The sequence below is a fragment of the Augochlora pura genome, chromosome 1 (assembly GCF_028453695.1).
Source record: "Augochlora pura isolate Apur16 chromosome 1, APUR_v2.2.1, whole genome shotgun sequence".
Lineage (NCBI taxonomy): Eukaryota > Metazoa > Arthropoda > Insecta > Hymenoptera > Halictidae > Augochlora > Augochlora pura.
Window position 1 is genome coordinate 12549020 of NC_135772.1, and position 22386 is coordinate 12571405.

Here is a 22386-nt window from a genome sequence, read left to right on the forward strand (position 1 = left end):
GCAATGCTCCACACACCGACATAGATCGATCGATCGATCTCAAACGGTTGGTTCGCGGAACGGGTCGCGGTCTGTGCTTCGCGTAGTCGGAATTCAGAGGTGCGTCGCTCGATCGCGAATCGCGTCCCGGCGATCTATCGATCGATCCTCCTACTCCCGGCATTTCGCCGTTCCGCGTTGCACCGCACTACACAATGGTCGGCTCTTTTTAAAAAATTCCTTAAAATAGTGCACACTATTACTATTCTTTAAAACCCCATAAACAGGACGGATTTGTAATAATAATAATAATAATAATAATAGCGTGTACCATCTGTGCACAAAAATCAATATTGCTTAGAATCTAGTAGGCAGGACGAATTTTTTAAATGTAATTACACAGATAATGATAAATTTAGTGTGTACCGTTTGTGTATAAAAATCACTATTACTTAGAATTTTAGTCACGTAGATCACATAGATAATGGTAACTATAGTGTATATCATTTACATGCAAAAATCAATAATGCTTATAATCTGATAAACGAGACAAATTCGTTAACGCAGTTACATACACGATGTTAAATATAATGTGTACCATCTGTGTACAAAGATCATTATTAGAGTCTCATTAACAGGTAAAATATGTTAATATATTAAGTGCCACACCATTGCACCTAAATGTTACTCAAAATCAAAACAATTTATTTTAAGAGAAAGTAACAGAGAAATTAAGATATATTATCATGATTATTTTCGTAACACTCTTCTACCTTGTTTAGTCTGATAATAAATTGTGTCACCTGTATACCAACTATATGGCAGTCAAAGGGTTAACACATTCATAGAGATAATATTAAAGATTTGCGGGTATTTATTTCTTTATCGACTATTCTTTGAAATCTTTTGTCACTTTAGTTGAGTGACGACTAAAGTAGTTGTCTTTATTAAAACTAGAACTACTGGACATTTCAAAATGTTTCCAATGTTTTTTTTACAGTTGCTGATACCGTAGAAATATTGATGAGAAATTTTGTAACAATCTTCTATATTCGTTGTATCGAAAACCAATTATTTAGAGTTTGGTAGTTATGTCGAGAATTATCTTCTTGAAATCTTTTGCGATTTTTGTGACACAATTTTGGTGTTTTCTCATAATTGCGCAATTGGTAACATAATGATTGACTTGATATTGTATTCCATACCATTGAAAATCTATCGATGTATTTTCATTGAGTTAGCAAGGTATCGACAAGTAATTGCTAGTGATTCAACTCTTCCGAACCAATTTATTTTCCCATTACGAAGCGACTATCTCCCAAATTTTCATTCATTCTTGAAAAGTATCGACCACTGTGCATTCTACCATGTCACCGGGTTCCATTGGCATATCGACACAAGTTTTAGAAACAACATTTTGTTCGACACCAACTGTCCAAAAACAAATTATTGTAGTTTATGGAGCAGTTCACGATCAGCAAATTACAGGGCTAAAAAGAATTCGATACGGTCCTAGATCTCTTTTTTCGTTATTTGACGATGTTGTTACTGCTGGAAATGAAAATAACTGATCTCTCATGAAATGTGGATACAAAAGGAGAATTTGCATAAACATCCGCAGTGAAGTGATCCGACTCGAATTGTAGACGCTCGCGAATATAAGCAAACTGCTGAATGTTAACAGTATGTTGTCAAACGTTTGTAGAAGAAAGAGCTGCAAATATCAATGTTCCTGAGTTATTGGGGTTAACTTGATTGTTGTTATTTATTAGGTGTAACTGTGTTCTTTACATCTGATTTTATAAATTTATTAATACAGCTATGGAACCCTTTAATGATTGACATAATACGAAATCTGAGTATGTCATTTTTAATCAGGGTCCTATCGAAATAGAACAAGTTCCATTTGAATCGAAGAGAGACAACCTACACGATCAACAATAATTTCAGTCTACTCACAAATTCGACGATGTTCTGATAATAGCGATTTTAATAAGCCATTAAAACTACACGTTTTTGCTGTTCGGGGAATTCAGTTTAATAGTTCCATGATATGTCTTTCTTTTAAACCGCAGAAGAATCTCTTTCGAAACAGGATATGTAGTCCCATTAGTCCTTCCCAAAGGAATGTTGCAGCTGACGTCAGTATTGACAAAAGAACCAGGCTGCAGATAAACAGTTATTCTTCAGAGCAAATATCCCAGCAGTTTTTGCAAAAGTCAACTTGGGACCTATTGTTCCGTCAGCTCTAAATGGATTAAAGTTTGAAGCACCTATTCCCGCCTGTTAACTGCGATAATGTTCGTATTCTTATTTTAGGAGAAAAAAAAACGATCTCATTAGTCCCTTTTGTTTCCGTTCGCATGGAGAGTCATGTGCAGGCTGTCTCATTTATCTAAACGATTCAGAACGTTTCTGCTATTTTCGATGCTACATAAAACAGTTTGAAACCAAGGGTGGCCGTGAAAGTTTCCTTGCCATTGTCATATTTACAAAACCGATGTTACTAAATAGGAAAGCATATCTTCATTTCCTTTTTATCTCGTCTAACATTAGTACAAATAGAACTGTTATGAAATATTAAATATTCTACGACTTAAATTTTATTTTTATTAATTTCTTAATTTATGATTGTTGACATTGTGAAGATACGTTTATGAAGAATTTATTAAAATTTGTTTCTTTGGAAAACTGTGATAAGAGTCGTTAAAAATCTTAATAAATATATATTTCTGTTCTTTCTATGAAATAATATAAAATAGTTGCTTTTATTGTTCCGTAAAAATTAATTTTTAATTACTGGGTCTTTTAAGAGTAGATTACTAAGTAAGAGTAGTTAGATAAAAACTAGTACAGTTGCTGCAGATTCATGTTGACACAGCAGAAATTTCTGTTTGGTGCAGTTTCTCCGGTCAAAATTGTGTCGATGTGGTCGGTGATATCAATTATCAGGAACCCCGTAAATGATTTCATCGCTCTGTCGGATGTGTATGGTAGCCAGTTTTTTCGTTTCGGAGGGCCTCGAGCTATGTCTTCCGAGATATTTTGAGATGCGTACATACAGATACAGCCGCTCACGGGACGGCCGCGTTCCTGTCCAATCGAAACCGGGACAGGTCGGAGTTTCGTGATTTGTGATCCCATAGCGGAGAACTTGGTCAAATCTCCGGGGAATGTCATTCTTTTTTAGGATCGGTTTCCTTGCATTATTGATCGTTTACCCTCTGACTGTGTTTTCTATCCTTGCTGCGATTTTAAATCATGACGATATTAATTCCAATATCTTGGAGCGATTTTTTTTATAAAAACTTTCACTAACCGGCTATATTAAAAAATATATACTTATTATATTTATGTATTGTTATTTTTAAACAGTTCAATCTACTTGCTACGAATAATTTAAAAATTCATCATAATAATTAAACGTACATAAAAACACAAAATACAAAAATCGTGTTGGATTTAAAGGACACTATGAAAAACTTGATCCAAAATAGACCACGATACAATTAACCCTTTGTACTACGATTTCGTTGACTTCTTCTCTGTCGTTACTAAAGTTTTAAATATAGTATGTCTTCATTCATTGTAATTGTCAAATATCGATAACGAATACATTGAATTGAATTTCCCTTTAACAGGAGTGGATAGCAAACACATTTAAATTTAACCCTTTGTAATAATAATTTTTATAACAATAAGGTTTAGATTTGAAAAATTGTTGAGTAGTGAAACTGTTGCTACGAGTCGCAAAAATCAATTTCGTACGCATAAAAGTGCGCTTTATTGCGTAGAATAGAAATAGTATGAGTCAGAAATTTTATTTCACATTTACAGTTAAAATGGCTTCGAGTGCAAAGGGTTAAAACGAAGATCTTCAATTTCTTCTTTTGTCCACACACTTTTCGCACGCGATTAATACAAACGACATACTGTCCCACAACCATGACGAAACTTGTGCTACAATATCTGTATATTGATGAATCAAACGATATTTCTTATTCTTTGTACATTCAAAATAAAGACTCGTATTCCTATTCGTGAAAAATAACCGCACACACAAGCCGAGCAGGTTAGCGAAACGGCGTCGGTACACCGTTTCGGAAACATTCCAAAGTCGAACTCCCTCGATTCTGACAAGCTGCCAAACGTCTGAGGTCACGTTACGTAAACGATGTAATATTCATTCGATTCCGTCGAAGAATGATTCTTGGTTCCAGTGTTTCGTGCAGCGGATATCTCGCGCGTCGAATTCGACGAGGGCGCGGAATATATGTACATATGCCGGCGCGGAATACACATGCGGTGTAGCGCGGAGCGCGGAATGAAACGTGGACAGGCTGCCATAAGCAAACAAACATGTCCGAGGACGCGAATTCGAAATGCAGCGCGCGTTTGATTAACGAAACCGATCGAAAGAACAAACGAGCATCGGTCGCGACGGTGTACCTATGTAGAATCGAAACGATTGTACCTTGTTCAAAGAGATTTTCTGAATGTCATTGCTTTTCAGGTCAACGATTTGTGAAGTGGTTGTGCTGTACTAGTGTTGCGAAGAATTACACCGACAATGCGATTTAATGACTTGTTCCAGAGCCGCCTGCTCACAAGATCTTTGAACGGTGAAACTGTGAACGAAGGAAATTATTTTCTCATTTGCGCATTGGAAGTGGGATACTATTAAAAATGATGTTGCGGTTGAAAGATATTTTCTACCAAAATTGTGTTTAAATGAGATAGTTACGCCAAGAATTGGGAGGTCTTATAATATCACATGAATTTAATAACATAACTTGTCGTATAAGAAAAACTACAACTATTTTTTTACCTCCAATATTCAAATTATACCTGCACCTAACTTAGTCTGCTCGACTTGTGTCATAAAATACAAAGAGTTAGTCGTCCGAAGAAAATAGAGGAAAAAATACAAGGGAAAGTAGAATAAAATCGTACGATTGAATAAATATTAAACACGTTGAATGAAAAAATAATAATACCAACTGTTAAGTAGGAAGGTCTATATTAAAGTCGGTTCAAGAGAACAAGGGGAGCAAAAGGATAATTAAATGTTCATGCTACACGAAGTAACAGGATTCATCATTCTTATTACGATACTTTTATCCAACAGTGTGAGATTAAAATCGAAAGAGATTTTATAGAAAAAACTGACAGTACCAAATGTCGAGAAGTCTGTATCCAACTTAGGTGAAGAGAACGAGAAAGGTTAATCCAATACGTGAACGTTGATGATTCAGAGAGTAGCAGAAGTCGTTCTACTTACAGTATACCTGGTTCTTGTTTCCGCAGTTCAGAACCATGAAGAGCATTAATCCGTCAATAACAGCTACTGCGTGTCCAGAGAATCCGGACTCGTCCTCTTCGAATGACACCGAAGAGCCAGTCATAAGATTGAAGCTGGACAAACCCCTGAACTGGGAGTGGGAGTTAACCACGTCAGCGGATACAGTCCCAGTGATCCAGTTGCTGGACAAAAATGGTCGGCTACTGGTGGAGACGACCGGCAGGACAGCGCAAAAAGCGCGAGGATCCTTTCGAGAAGGTCTCAAGTCGTACGAGGAGTTTGCGACCGGTAAACGATCCGTGGAGAAGATTCCTACCACTTCCTCATCTTTCTCGTCCTCCTCTGCCCCGAGTTCCGCAGTTCCCATGCAGGGGAACCGAAACATCGACGGATTCAGCACGAAGTTCGGGAGCTGCGAGTTCGGTTACAGACCCCGGAAATCGAAGAGCGATGTCACCGTGAAAGAGAAGGAGAAGCGAGGGAAGAAGAGGCTATCCGGCGGGCCGGACTTAGGCCAGACGGTCACGCAGCAGAACGAACAAGGCAAGGTAATGCCGAAGAGGTACTCGCTGGGCGATTATCTGCGACAACAGATTATAGACGATTTCAGAACGAGGAGCACGTTCGGTAAATGCCCGGAGGAGATCGCCAAGGAGAGGTGCAAGAAGATGAAGGCTTACCTCAGAAGCCAGAGCGAGACGCTACCGCGATTGTTGCACGTGGAGGAGGAGGAAGCCGGCAGCGAGAGGACAGAGTCGGCGATTAACGAAGACGAAGTTAGGGACCAGAGAATCAAAGACGGCTTGAAGCGTCTTCGCGAAGCGATCAAGGAGGAGGAGCCGAGGGTTCCCAGAGGAAGCGGAACGGAAGTGAACGGTGAAGTGGGCCAGTGGGCGGCAGGATGTAAGAATAGCATTAGGAACGAGGAACTGAAGAAGGTGAGGGCGTTTCTGCAGAGGAAGCTCCAACAGAAAATGGATCAGGAGCGGTCGGCCAGCTCGAGTCGATGCGACGGTCTGCAGGAGTCGTGGAAAGGGATCCGAAAGAGGTATTCGGATTACAGGCAGAACGAGAAGCCGAGGGGTTATCGGGCGCGAAAGGTGCGCAGCGAGACGAACATTATCAGGTTCGAGCCGAACCCGGAGGCCCTCCAAAAGGACAAGCAGATATCGAACAGGCAGCAGGAGAAAGAGAGGGAGAGGTCGAGGAATGGGAGGGCGCATTCCGAGGATTCGCTGAAACAAAAAGTTTACCAGCGGTCGATAAGCGACGGCGTTCCGAAGGCGTCCGAGACCACGGACGCAAATCACCGGGCGAAAGTTCAAACAAGGGAATCATCGGGCTCGGAGAAGCGGAAACTTTATCGTAAGACGAAGAGCGACGTGTTATTGGGCCGGGCGGGCAGCAGCCTGGACTCCGAGCAGGATCTCGAAAATCCTCCGAGACGCATCAGGAGCCAGGACAACATGGACGAGTCCTGGCGCGGCTACAAGGTGAGGAAGAAGTTGGGCAAGCTGCAGCGGGAGCCCGAGAGGGAGGTGAAGGAGGAGGATTTCATGAGCAGGCCAAGGTGGAAGGACCTTCAAGCGGATCTGTGCTCCTTCCGGGATTGCAAGGTCTGTCAGAACTCGCGGAATTGCGTAAATCCGTTGCTGAACCGGCCCGACAATACCGGGACCAACGAGATCCCAAAGGATCTCACGAAGGACGCCGAGGTTGCGTTGCCTGTTACATCGGACGACTCGGCGAGCGACAGACCCAGCACCAGCCTTCAAGAAAATTATCTGGTTATCGATCGGGACGTCGGTGACTCGATGAATCCCACGATCGCCAGGATCCAGGTGAAGAGTCACGAGGTCGGGTCGTACAACGTGAACTCGCCCGACTGTGGTTACAACACGATCCCGAAAGAGGCTTTTAAGGATTACCGGGAACAGTATATGCGATCGAACGTGAAGAAAAGCGATACGTTTAAGATCGTAGACGGCAGCGAAGACCCTGAAGGGACTGTCGATGGGAGCGATTCGAAGGTAGACATAGACGAGGGATCGCTTGATAGTTTCGGATGTTCCAACACCGAGGGCTTGCTGACGTACAAGTCGAACGAGGACATCGCCAGGGATTACTTCAAACGCGTTTACGAGCTGCTGAAGAAACGTCAGGAAGAGGCGAGGAGGGTGCAGGACAGGCTTCAGACGCCAGGATGTGATGACTCGTCGTCCTCTAATTACGCGGAGAAAGTACAGAAGAAGAGACCGAGGAGGAGGAAAAAGGAGCGCAACGAGCAAGGTAAGAACAGAGCTTGTTTTTTTTCACTTTCCCCTTCATAAGTAGTTCGTCTAATGCAGATGGCTCTATTATGAAAAAGGGCTGGTTAATTTGCGATGCCGGGTAGTTAGCATACTTTTTAAAGGCAGCTTTTATGCTTTACCTTTACTCTAACGATTCACACAGTTTGGTAGAAAATAAGACTTCGATATTGGTTGCATTGCAGGGTTCGTGTCTGATTTCAGTAGATGACACTGTATTATTTATTTGCAAGTGTTTGTACAAAAGACAAAAAGTACGATATTCAATTGCTGTTTTAACAACATACAACCGTGTTTTGACAGTTCTGTAAATACGTTAGTCAACCCTATTTCTGCGTTTTAAAGAATGAAACAATTATTTACGGTATATATTAAAAGTATATTGTTGTTCTTGAAATCTCAATTTAGTGACGTTTTATAAACTTTGTGGGTCTAGAAGTTTATCTCCCACGATACTACAAAATTTACAGTCGTCAACACAAAGGTATATTAAAACAGACTACATACTTAGTAGTTTCGTACACAGATGCTTCATTCATGATACAATAATTTAAGAGGTTGTTCAAGTAAACCTCTTTAATCCTATTATGTACTGTTTAATTCTGGTAAGAATATCTGAAGACTGCGCAGATTAAATCTAGACAAAGGGATCAATAATTACACCCTTAAATGAAATATTATTCACGACACTATTAGCGACTAGAATTTTTCCTATTAGCGTAAAACAACAGACATCTGAATTAACAGAAAAATTACGTATACATTATTATTTATCGCATTAATACGTTGCGAATACGCACAAATACGTCGAAAGATGAGCTCGCTGAAATTGTATATATTTCAGGAAACAATTCGGAGAATCAGCTGATATTGATTAAATAAACCGCAAAAAATATCATTATCTTACGCGTCGTTTTCTCGATTAACACGCGGCCGTTTCCTCGGAGTTCAAGCAGTTTTGCGAGAATATTCGCCAAATATTTAATATCCGGCAGGATCTCGCGATTCAGCCGAGGCGACGAGCAACGAGCCGAAAATAATTATTGTGAAAGTAGAGTTGGAAGAGTTGATTACGGGAAAGCTACCGGATAATTTTGGGCAGACGTCGCCATGGACGTTGGTTCTATAGCGGACAGCCCCTGTTGGTCCTTACGACGGGCTTTCAGCCAAAGAGATTAGTGCCGCGCCTTCGGCCAGGAAGTCTCGCGGAAATCAGCGAAAAGCTTCGCCGCAACTCATCGTCGCTCTTCCAGCTATAATCTCATTACCGTTGTCTTCCCCCTTTTTACCCGTTAACCGGATGTGACCGTTTAATTCGACCCAAGATGTTGAGAAGGTTGAAATAATTAGCGCACTTTTATTTCCCTTCGAACAGAGAAAACTTCGGTACTGCTAAGTGGAACTGCAAAATTATTTAATTTCCAATTATGTAAGTCGATGTTATTAACTATAACGATATGATCTTTAACTCTGCTCTCAACGTTTCTTTTTTTTTTTTGTAGTGCTACATGTGACCAGTGGATTGCAGAATTTTATTTCGTATTTCTAAATTGTTTTAGAAAGTTGTAAATAGTGTAACAGTATTTTTTTTTATTCTTTTATCATTCTCACTTTCTTATATCGTAAGTATCCATTCTTGTCACGAAAGCATATAATCTGCTGTCTAAATATCAGTAAATAAATCTTTGCCAGACAGCCACGTGTTTAGAAGAAATGAAAGTCAACATTGATATAAAATTAGATTAGGAATTTCCGTCATTGGAATTATGAATACTTTTAAATGTGCGCGTTTTGGTCTTTTTAATAATAACTCCTGTAACATGAGACAAGAATTGGCAACAGCTAAACAACATTTTTATGAAAAAGGAGACCACCCACGCAACTTCATTCTCGTTTCTTGTTTTATTTCGAGCCATAAAATTCGTCTGACACCGTTCGTATCACAAATTTTCGACTATCCTGTATACATTTTTCGATGGAAAGACGAAATAAAGCTGAACGGAAACTCTTTCGAGTGTACACTGACATACGTAGATACGAGCATAACGCTAACCCACTTGGACCTGGTCCGCGCTTAGTGTTTATTCCGTGGAGACTACCTGACTTTTTCAAACAACAACCATCTCTGAAAAACAAATCTACTTTGAGAAATGTTTGTGGATGCACGGAGGTTGAAAATGCCATGGTACTAATCAAAATAAGCGCGAAATTCTTTTACGAAAAGCACGAAGATAACCAGTAATGTTGGAAACAAGTAAACCATGTGCTCACGATGAACATGGATTAAATAAAATTATTTCAAGAGAATTATACTTCCTAGTCTGTATGTTCTTTTTTCGTATGAACTGTTTAATTTTTTATTCGAAAATTAAATATACAATATTTTACAAAATCTGCAATTCTTAACTTCAAAATAAAGCAAACAATTTTGTATACAATATTTAATGTATCACTTCAAAATAGAATAAACAAATTTAAAAAAATGATCATTCTGTGTTCATCAATCAATGTTATAACATGATTTCATCTTATTATGAATGATATTAGAATTTAGGTGGATAATTTATAACACCCGCCATCTCGTAAAGGGTAATGTCGAGTTTTTGAGCACATTTGTAGAATAAGATGCGTTTGATTGACTTTTAGTTATTTTAAAAGTACCTGGGACAAATCCCGTAATTTCATCAGAATGAAGTTTGTATTTCAGTGAGAAAGACTCTGTTATGTAGATGGATTATTTAAGACTGTCAGAGGTGGGTTGTTAAACGTACGCGTTAAGAAGAGAATGGAACCCCTAAGCCTGTGAGCACTTACATGCTGGTGGGTGATGTTGCGTATACGTAAGCTGAGGGAAGCTTATTACAAGATTGATGGCAACGGTAATGGCATAATATCAACGGTGCATTAATAACATAACACGTCTAAAAAGTTGCACAGTTGTACAGTATATACAATGTGCACGGCAAAAACTAGTCTATTATATGATATTAGAAATAGAATGGATATGTCAACGTCGTGGTTTAGTGTTTACTCATCCAACTAGAACAATAAGGTTAATTATTAAAATTACAATTGTAAAAATAAATTTATTATAATAATTTTATTACATAATTTTGATTATGTATATAATTTTATTATACATGTATATTATATTCGTATTATATAAATGCCATTCAAATCACATCACTCGTCTTTACATTATACTCATATCATGAATCATATAAAAATCGTGATAGATAACAATTTTTCATGAATATTACAAATTAATCAATGTGGCGTACCGTGTACGATCTAACCGTTTACATACTTATCGCCTTCCATGAACAGATTCTCTGAACTGTAATCTTACGACTTTCTCCCTAATCTGAAAAATATAATAAGAGCTAAAACATTTCTAAAACACTAAAATGACTAACGTATCATGTTTTAAAATAATATCGAGTCTGAATTTTTGTTGAATTTTCTGTCTGTAGAAGTAGACTGCGAATTTTATGCATTAAAACAGCAACAAGATTACGAGCATTAAAGAGAACGAATGTATTATGTTCGATGTAACAAGCAAGGAAAATTGTTCTAAATTTATTCCAGTATTTTACAACATTTGCAGTTGTAATATCAAAATAAAAAGATGTGAAATCTACCAATTTGATCGTCACAGTAGGTTTACTGTTAATATTTGCGCTGACGACATAAAAAACTTAAATGAGTTATCGTTTTATAGTATTTCTCTTGATTTAGGAATATAAAGTTTCGTAGTTGACAGTCTAATATTTAAGAAGCAACATATCAACGATGCTAATAGATAATTTCGGTCAAAATGTTGGCCGTAACTCAAAGGTACTTAGCACTTGATGTCGCGTAACTATCGGTTTTATCTGAATACCGGTGTACGGATGTTTGCATATAGCAGGAAATATCTATTTACTTGTTGCTAGACAAGAGTCGATATAGCGTTTGACGTTGGCAAACGAACAATTCCGATAGGTGTAGGAAGAGATTCGCCCGAAAACATCATCGCTGCGTATATTATTTGGAAAATCCCAACAATTCCGATGTTGATCGTATGATACAATCTTTCAAAATATTCTATAGTCCATAATTCATGATACAACTTAGGTAATGTGAACGTTTTAAATAAAAATGCTTCTTAGGATCAATTAGACACATTCGATACGATTACCATTGTCTCAGTCAACATAGTATAACATGGTATATATAGTTAACATAGTACATTATAGCATAGTATGGTATGGTATGGTATGGTATGGTATGGTATGGTATGGTATGGTATGGTATGGTATGGTATGGTATGGTATGGTATAGTATAGTATAGTATAGTATAATATACGTAATTCTACCAACAAACAGTCAAAAGCAAAGTTACATCACGTCTGCATTTCGATCTCTGTGATCATAAAAATGAAGCGTATATTTTAAAAAATCTATTGAAAGCGGTAAATTGCTGTAACGAGGAATACTCTGCTCTCCGAGGAAAATCACTTCGAAATCAAGGTTCTAATCATTGTCGGTAAATTACTGGCATGCTAGGTGACGTACGCAATCCTATGTCAAAGCCTCCTCCATAGTTCCACACGATAAGAAGGGCTTAACGATAGCGTCCTCTGAGCTTCTCCCTTTAATCAAAACATATCGTATCAGCTGCTACTCGCGGAACACAGGGTAGAACGTGTGTCCTCGATGCACGCACAGAAATGTGCATCCAAAGAGCTTGGGCGAAGTGGATTTAGAAACGGGAACAAGAAACATTATTCAACGTCAAAACGTGAGACCGAAAGTGGCTACTCCGCGGTGTCTGCAAACGCATCCGAATAGATTTTATTCATTTCCGTTGTTAATTCTATTGTTTCATGATGGTTTTTCATCGATCATTTCCTTGTACTGCTACTGACAAGAGAAGTTAGACAAACGATACACAAAGACTTTTATTCGCTTCCGGGTGGAATGGTTCGCGAAGAATTTAACACGAAAATGTTTGTCGTTATTGAAAATAGGAGAAAGTATTAATAAATCGACAAGGTGTACTTACGAGGACCATGAGGCAATAATGATGCAAAGATATCTTGTTCTCGTTAGCTTCAAGGTCTTTCGGAGATTGTTAATAGACTGTGGATTTTATACATTTATAACAAAAGTTTTTCATTTATGTTACAACAACCTCGATTAAATAAACTGAAATGTATTTCTGTTTTAAAAGTTCATCAGAATATTAAACTTGGCAGCACATTTCAAGGCCACTGAAATTTGGTAGATGTAATCCTCCACAAATAAGTAGTTGCCGGAAATTTGGAAATAAAATTCAAGCTGTTCTGTCAAATATTTTCTTCGATCATTTTTGTGAACATATTTCAGCGAAACAGACATTCGATATTACCGTTACGTATAACTTCCAAAATTTTTTATCCACATAAACTTTTAATACCGACTTTACCGATTCATATAATCATTGAAAGAGTTGCTTCTTTTACGTACATTTTTTGAAAAATCAATAGTAAAGTCTGAGATATTTTTATTTGCAAGCCAACAGTATAATTACTTCAGAACAAACATATATAAATATATTAGAAAAGAGAATGGTAACAGGATTCGTTTATCTTATATCTCTCATGTGTTTTGTACATAATCTGATAAGTGAATGACCTCGGCTATTAAACAATGCTTGAGGCATCTCATCGCAATTATGAAAGTAATTATATAAAATTCCAATCGTTGGATGTAGAAGCGTCGGATATTTCCGTCGTATACAAGGAACCCGGCCAATTCTCAGTATATGACGATTATTTTCGAAGCGAAACAGTTGGTGTTATTTGTTTACAGGGCTATTTTCGTTAATTTTGTATAAAACTAAAAACATTGTACTTTGCACGACACTTTGCATCGAGTTTAAAAATCCGTCTCATAATGACGAAATATTCTAAATTTTCCGACTACGTTGCGAGATTGTTCACATCAAGAAAAAGACATCAACTTTGTATAAATCACAGACAAAAATTGCAAAAGTGAAGCTGAAAGGATATTATAGTAATTGAATTTAGTATATCAACACTCACAAGTCTACACTGAACACTCTAAAAACTAAATCATTAAAGAGAAAGATATTAATGTTTAGATTTACATCATAAATGTTGAGAAAGCTAGAATAGCATTAGGATAACGAAAAATATTTAATTTTAATTATATCACACTTTTATAAATAAGCAGCAAACATTTATGGAATTACGAAAGGAAACTTTATTCGAGTATCCCAGGCTGTTGACCTTAAAGGGGATAAATCTTAACATGATCAAACATTTCGGAAATAGAAGGAAATACAGAAATTCGTCTGGCCTTTCCTATTAATTTTCATCGATTGGATTTACCCAATGACGAAAGAGTATCGGTCGTTTTGTTCGCTTTTTAAAGAAATGTCGGGGCACGTACGTCGCTTGCCGGCGAATGTCTTTGAAAGTGAATTTGGCAGCGCACCAAGCACGCCATCGTTGACTACTACTTCCTGACACGGTAATAGATTACCGTGTTGGGACGAATATTGAAATCAAAGGAGAAGCCCGGCTCCGACTGTACACCGTTACGTAACATCCCGATACGCCCCGATCGGAAGAAGGAACATCTATTTCCGGCTAATTGAAACCTCATTATTTCGAGATCAGTCCTAGCATTCGCCTCTATAAGTCATGCGTGAATTATCGATAGGGATATCAATGACGTACACAGGATATCCTGAATTCGAGTATAATCATTCACCGCCATTTTGATTCATTGCGACACCTTGAGGCAGTTCGAAAACGCACGGAACGTGTTGCGAGCGTCGACGTTACTATCAATGGAGTGCTTTGTGCACTGAATAAAAATAACAATTAATATCGTACGATGTATCCATTCTTTATTAGAGGAGTGATTTAATTAATTCTTTATTGTTCGCGATGATACATCGATAATGCTATTCTCCTCGATTGTTTCGGAGATTGTTGTTCCTGGTTACTTGGCATTCAAGAATGTAATATTTTAAGACTCTAAATAAATTTATAATTTTTTAGGTTGGTTCGTTTATTGTGTGCCGGCCAAGTGGCATTTATTTATTAAATGTGAAGGATTTATATTTCATTTGAAACCACATCGATCTGTAGAGAACAGCAAAAATGTCCTGCAATGATTATAAAAACAAGAAGCCATGTGGAACCCTTTTTTTCTTATTAATATTAACATAATCAGGATTATATTAATAATTATTTATAAATATGTAAATATTTTGAACACGTTGTGCCTGATTTTATATGTTAATTTAATAATTCTTAATGTTAACACTTTTATCCAGTACCATAAACGCATTAACAGTATCAAACAAGTTACAATAACACTCTAATTTGCTCCAGTGCTTCCGATACACCCGGTACAATCAAAACTTCTTTTCTATCACTTTTGCTGAACAATGGCGGAAGCGGTCAGCCCACGTAAAGGAATATCGAACGGCCGATACTATTTTTTTGCTCGCCAGTGTCCACGGCCGTTATCGTAAAATCGTTTCAAAACGAAGAAAAAGTATGCGTGGCCGTTGACGCATCCGGCGCCTCCATCTTCTTCCTTTTTGCATATCGTTTGCACATGCAACGCCGTAATGAATCGTCCTGATGCAGTCTAGCCGATGCAGTCCGATGACAAATAACAGGAATCACGTGCTGGAAGCGAGCGGAGCTCTATTTGCACGGTTGATTGCTCGCATTAGTTGAACGCGTTGTAATTACTCGAAATGGGATCGAAGTGTCCAGGGGAAAATACCAAATAAGAAAGATCGCTTGCAAAAGTATTTTTACGGGAAGATTGCAGTCATATGAAAAGATGAAAGCTGATCTGCAATATTGATCGAAAAGCTGTTATAAACGGAATGAATCGTGCATGCTTTATAACAAATTGGAGCTGAACAATTTTCTAGTAGATAGTATCCGTGAAAGATGTTCATAAATTATATCGATTATGATAAAGTGTTAATTATCAATTTAATGCTGGGGATAAATATATACGTATACTAAATGTCACAGCTACGTTAACAGGAAACAATATTTTATTTTATAATCATACGACAATGAAGACAACATTTTTTAAATGAATGCTGACTAGGTGATTGAATGAACTTAATGGACATGTCACAGAAGTTTGTGTTCGTTCGTATACTTTTGTGCCAATAATAAATGTTACATTAAATGTTATGTTAAAGTGATTAATATTAACTGTTAAACTAGAACTGGACAAAATATAAGCACCGTAATTACTTCGGCAACATGGTCGGCAATACGGTTTAATTACATTACATCAAACGTTATATCTATTCCTGTGACGGAGTTCGAAATATACGAATTAACCGCAACTACCACATTGTTGAAATTAAAAAGCATGATGTAATTGAAGCTTCAAGGAAACGTTCGTAGTATTCATTGCACAAGGACGCGAATACGTATGCGAACATCCTTTCTAATGCGTGCGTAAGACAACAATAAGACATATTAAAAAAGATAGAGACAATATTTAACGAACAAAATTTTTTATATGAAATAATTTGACTATTAAACGAGTATGCGTAAGACAATTATTTTAGTTGTCAAAATAAAAATCAATCACGTGAATAAGGATTTAATTTATATATTATACTATACACACAATATTTAAACAACAGGTTCTTTATGTAGAAAACCTTAATTTTAAAGCACATTCAGTTTGAATGCCGTATCTGATTAACAATTATACTATATAACCGTTCCTTATTGGTACCTTGTTACTGCGAACGGTGATCTGCATAATCTTGGATGCGTCAGACTGGTAATAAAATAGTCAGACTCGATGAAAAATAGGGCGCTCCACTTCTTCTCTGACGTCAGGTAGAAGTCTTGCGATGCTAAAAATGCGCTGTCCAGTAATAGTCTTTTGTTAAATATTAAATTGCAGTGAGTCGTAAGGATTGAATCGTACATTACAGCATGAAATGCCAGGTATCATAATTTTACAATAAGAATTTCATTAGAATTATTATAGAACCTTTCGAAAACAGTTGTTTCTGGAATATAATTAGTATTATGCAGTTGCAACATTAATTTAATAATTGTTCTTCTTATTTTAATTTTCATGCTTTTATAAATTCAATCGAGCTTTTTATCCAGGTTCGCTTATTTGTATAAATTGTCACAATTTATTTAAACGAATTACCAGAATCACCTGTTTCTATGAAAATTATATTCTGTTATTCAAGTAAACAGAATATTCTTACCAATAATTTCGAAATACTGTCAAAAATATTTAAAGTTTCTCAGCTGCGTTGCGATGTTCACTTTAATTCCCCTTATTCCTGCTGCAAATGCAAATAAAATAAAGCACCCCAGCCGCATGTCTTCCGCATGTTCTCCTTTCTCTCATGCATTTCGGTCAGTCTGCATTGTTTATTCGTTTTCGTAGCAAGATCCACTTCCTCTCCTTTCAGATGCGTGCTTTAATACCTAGGCTTTCGGTTAATAGTAAGAACTACTAAAACACCTTCATTCCGGTGAACAACACCCAAATTATTTTCATTTGACACCTACATACGTTACATTATCACGATGCCCATTAAACATGGCAATTCATTCTTTCCGTATTTAGCGAAGAAATAGATTATTGCAAAACATCGATCACCGAATTTTGCAAAATTTTTTTTACATTAATGTCCAACCGTAAGTTTGGGCTTAACATTGGAAAAATAAAATGGTATTTTATATTTAGTTGGTCTCCCCAAAATTTTCATTGAACTAAGACAGTTTTGTCTCGTACTCCCATTTAAAGGACTTAAGGGATAAAGGGGTTGAAGCAGCGAACTTGATAATCGGAAATCCCCCTGTCATGACTCGGACTGCTGCAACTGCAGTCACTCTTTCAGCGCACGTCCGTTTTACACGGAACATTGTTGAAGTAGAGTTTGCGCAACCCGTAGAAGATACTCGCTAACTAGAGCTTTTCGCTATGTTAATACAGACTTTACTTCAAAGTTTCAGGAATACTGAATTATTTACTTCGAGAATCGAATAATATCGAAGTAGAACGAGGCAAACATTTCCAAGCTAAACCTCTGGCACATTTACTACTTGCGCACTCCGTTCTTCTTAAGAGTTACTTATCAAATCTTATCAATAGTAACACATTTTCTACAATATACCAAACTGATTTCGAATAAAATTAGTATGCAATATAATTAACAAATAAACGATTTAAATGTAATTGTGATAGACACATAATACAAATCAATCAGTAGTAATTTATAATTAATAATTTCAATTAGTAATTTTTGTAATCGTATCACACTTTTCTTTTTAAAATTACCTTTTTTATTTTGCGTCAGATTCGTAATAAAACAACGTGTCATACAGCATGTCTGACTTTTAATAAAATTATTAATTATATCGTTGCACATCGAAGTTAATTAATCTGATTGTATTTACTCTTGAACGTCTGAAATTCGGGATAGAAATGTAACGTTACTGCTTTAATTTCACTAATTGTGCTTACCTTATCTCTAACAGCGAATCGATAGCACATTAAGGACATAATTAATTTCAGAAAATGCGTAACATTAAATCAAATGTACGAGTAGAGAAAATTATTTTGGAAATTCACTGAAATATAACTATCTTGTAATCTCTCAGTAATCCATTAATTTCAAAAATTTTTAATTATAGACTTATCGTTCGGGCGCAAGTATCTACCTAAATCTACCTAATCTTTTCAAAATTACTATCATTCTAACGCAAAATGTTCGCCGCATAAGTCGTATTTATCGACCGGTTTACGCGGATTCCCGGTACTTTCGCTTTGTAAATTTGGATTCCCTATCTTTCAGTAGTTGACTTGAAATAGCTTGCTGACCTAATTCTCAACAGCAGCCGGCACATAGTGGTCTGGGTAGAGAAATTGGCTGCTCATTTGTTAAAAAATCAATTAACGAATTTGTATCGATTTCTAAAGGCTCATCAATTCTGGAAACAACGAAATTAAAGAAATTTAGAAAAGTTCGTACTGATAACAAATATAAAGACCGATATTTTAAAAACACCATTTCTACCGAAAGAGTTACTCTTTTTCTAACTGTTACCTTGGAGGACTTATTAATAATACATACTAATATTTTTGTTTAACTAAAAAGTATTTATATTGAGAATGCACCATGAATGAAGAATTATTATTTGCAATTTATTTAAACAAATAATACTGAAGAAAAGAGGACAGTCAAAGTTTTGTATAGATTGGAGTTAAAATTCTCAGAGAATCTCTGATTGGTTAATCTTGATGGTTAGCTCAGCCTTCTGCAAAATTAGAGTGCTCTCTAAGCTAATTTTAAAATAAACTTTTTCGAAAAAATTATCAGTATTCTCGAACTCAAGCAATTATTATCTTTGCGTTCAATGTCTAATTTCCGTGCTAAAATGTAGCACGGTTTTTCCGTGACGCTTATCCGTTTCCACTCTTCCACAAAAAAAAATTGGTTTCCGGCGTGAAAGATCTCTCCGTTCTGGCACAGTGTGTAAAACAAAAATGCCACGAGTGATCGATCATCTAATAGTTGAGGTTAAGCGCCGTTCGCTCCGGATATAAAATAAAAAAGAACAGTAACAAAATGGCGACGCGACAGAGTTACGGTTGAAGTTTTCGTCCCGAAAGTCATTGTTTCCAAAGCCCTTTAAAGAATATTCATTATCGGCGTTTCATGATAACGGAGGACGTTGTTCCACGTACACGCGTACCCGGTGGTATACAAAGTTTCGGAAAATCCGCGTCTGGAGGATGCAGTTTCGAGGGAAACGCATTTAAAGTTTTCAGAAGGATATTCATAATACCTATTCTGTAATCTCGCGCGCCCAACTTGTGTTCGGCTGAACACGCTGGCAGCGACGTCAATTTATCGAAATTTCAAAAGATCTTTTTAACGACGCAAGTATTTTCAAAGGGCGAAGAAATCTGAAAACCTGGCCAACCGAAAATGCTGGGGCTCAGAATTTTTTCCGCGAAAGTCCCTTTAACTCGACGAAAAATTCCGCACCAGCGAAAATTGTGCAGAGTCTGGTAAAGGGATAGCGTCGTTAGTATTAATTATTAACGACGTACATCACGCGCGTATGCTTGTCCCGTGTCAGATGCAAGCCGGTTTTTAAAATTAATGGAAACGAAGACACGCGTCGTACTACTCGCGCTGATGTTATGCATTGACGTTTGCGGAATGATTTTCAGTGCGAATTTGTTGCTACGTTGAAGCTACCGCTTGTTCGCTAATGAAGCTATTTTGTAGATTAGCGTTTGAATAAATAAACGATCATTCGATTGTTATAGGGTATTAATAAACTCGGTAAAATAAAATTCAGTAGTGCCAATCAGTTATAGGTTGCGCGGAATTTAAAGCTAAAAATTGTGTGGAATTTAATCCTTTTCAGAACTTTTGTACAAGTTCACAATTGTTATTTATAATTACCTCTATGTTTAGAACTCAAAATAAAATGCAATAGATATATTAATAATATATTAGTAATTTTTATAGGTTAGAAAGATGCAAACCAAATAGAATTTTATTTAAATACGTATTTCATGTTTTTTAAAGGCTTGTAGATATTTTAAAATATGAAGATCTAGTATTTGATAATAATACTAAAGGCACAGTAAAAATTATAAAGTCATTCTTAGTCATAATAAAAAAAGTGTTGAAAATGAGATTCTCAAAATTGGGAAAGAATTCGATGTAGCTCCTATTTTTACTTTTCGTAAAAATCTGCAGAACAATGATGACGCATACATAACACTTCCAGTTGTTTATTCAAGATTAATTTCAAATAATCATTAAGAATAACTATTGCTAATTCATTTTTCTCTTTTTCAATTGAAACCCGAAGAACTTTTCCAGCATCGCGGTTACAATCTATTTCGTTCTGTACCACGAAAATATTCGTAAATCTTGTTCAGATCAAGAACGGAGTACGGATAGATAAAACGATCGGAGGTACGTGAATTCCCCTTTACGTCTGTTTGAACATTTTTATTTTCACGCGCGTGCTGTGTGAAATGTAACCATGGTGGGCGAGAGCCGTTCGGCAACACCTGGGACGAGCCATTTGCCGAAAGACCGGTTGAAATTTTCCATCGGGGAAACAGTTTTCACTGTGAAGACTAACTGGCATGTGGAATAATACGATCAGTTCGGTCTTTGTTTACCGGCCACGGTATGCGAGACTTTGCACCGCTACGCATCGAAAACAATAATTGTTGTTGTGCTGGTTTTCAAATGTCTTTCTCTGCGTGTCGCACAGTGAACCAAAACGCACCGCTTCGCAAACAAAATGAAAAATAACCTCGCATCAATTGTTTTAACGAGAGGGTTCCTGTAATGGAGTTCAATTATTTCTGGTAACGCGGGAAAGACGAAGGCAGTAAGCAGTTTCTAAATTAAACACCGACGATATCAAAGAATGTAACTCAAAAGTGTGAAGACGATATTTTATTAATATAAATTGTCGAAGGCAAGTAAATTCTCTTCATATTCACGATTATTTGTTGTACGAGTTATGTACATGGAGCGTTTCGTTTTAATCCATCTAACCAGTTCATTTTGCTTGTTCTTTTCCCATGAAGTCTTACGACGAACACAAAGTCTGTTTACTTGGGAGGCCGTTGAGAGTTCAAGAAAGAGTTTAATTAAGTAAAAAGCTTTTATGTTATTTCGATATTAAAGGGGTAAATCGAAGAAACAGAAATATTTCTTACTAGACTTACTTCTAATATCTAATTAGTTATTACAAATTATTATAATCAAATTTTATATTAAAATTCTATTGTAATTTAAATTTCTATTAAAAATCTATTGCAGTTTAACGTTTCCATTTAAATTTCCATAAAAATTCATGTACACGTACACGCGCTACAGTACCACGTTTCGTGGCGCGTTGTCAGTTTTTGACAGCATACTCTTGACAACTCTGACAGCATATCAACTCTAGCATTCTAGCCCCTAGAATGTTTGTAACTCATCTTCGAGAGATACGCTGATGTAACAATTTATAAGAATAAGTGACGATGACGCGCCGTTTACGAGGATAAATTTTTTCCAGTTCCCGATTGCGGCTGCTTCAATTACACGAAGCTCCGGATTCGTTGGATTTAACTTCGTCAGGCGTGAAGCCAAATCTTAACGCGGAATCGTCAGGATCCTTTTATTGTTCTGGGCGCAGCCTTTTGTGCACAAATCGGGCTTGCAGACAGCCGGATAAATGCGGGAAACCTAGCAAAGGGAGAAGGAGATCCAGTTGTCTACGTCCGGGCAAAGGCAAAAGAAGCCGGCCTCGTGAAAGACACGGAATAAATCGTGGGGAACTAGTCGACAGATGAATTGTAATAATCAGACTGTAGGAAGCGATTTCGTTTCTTTTTTCCGTTCATTGCAGACGCCATTTTGATTAATTCACGTTGGAACGTCCATTTGAGATCGTCTGGATGCCTGCAGCTGAAAATTGCAGCTTTCGAAGATTGTTTCGTTCTTTCATTGCTTTTATAATTGTGTTAGTGTTGCATTGTTCGGTCAATGGAGACTGGTTTTAGAAATACCTTCTTATTCTCGGTCACGACAAAGTGCTTGGTTTCTGATTATAACCTAATCCCATTTATGTGATGGTTTCATTATAAATCTGTGTTATGCTTTCCCGCGTTCTGGGTGGATGTGGGCGAATTTTCGATAAGAAACAAGATTTCAGCTAATATAATATTTCTGTCGTTTAATCCAATACT

General features: G+C 37.0%; 1 protein-coding gene across 2 annotated transcripts in view; it reads left to right on the forward strand.

Annotated features, from left to right (window-relative positions):
* The window catches only part of LOC144473342 (uncharacterized), a 149004-nt gene continuing 126618 nt past the window's right edge, over positions 1–22386 (forward strand). The window contains exons 1-2 of one of the 2 annotated variants that reach the window (XM_078188335.1): positions 1–46; positions 4493–7570. In XM_078188335.1, coding sequence (XP_078044461.1) covers positions 5296–7570 — 2275 coding nt within the window. In that variant the 5' untranslated portion in view covers positions 1–46; positions 4493–5295. Of the gene's footprint in view, positions 100–4492; positions 7571–22386 lie in introns of both variants that reach the window. The other variant, XM_078187537.1, reaches the window with a different exon arrangement.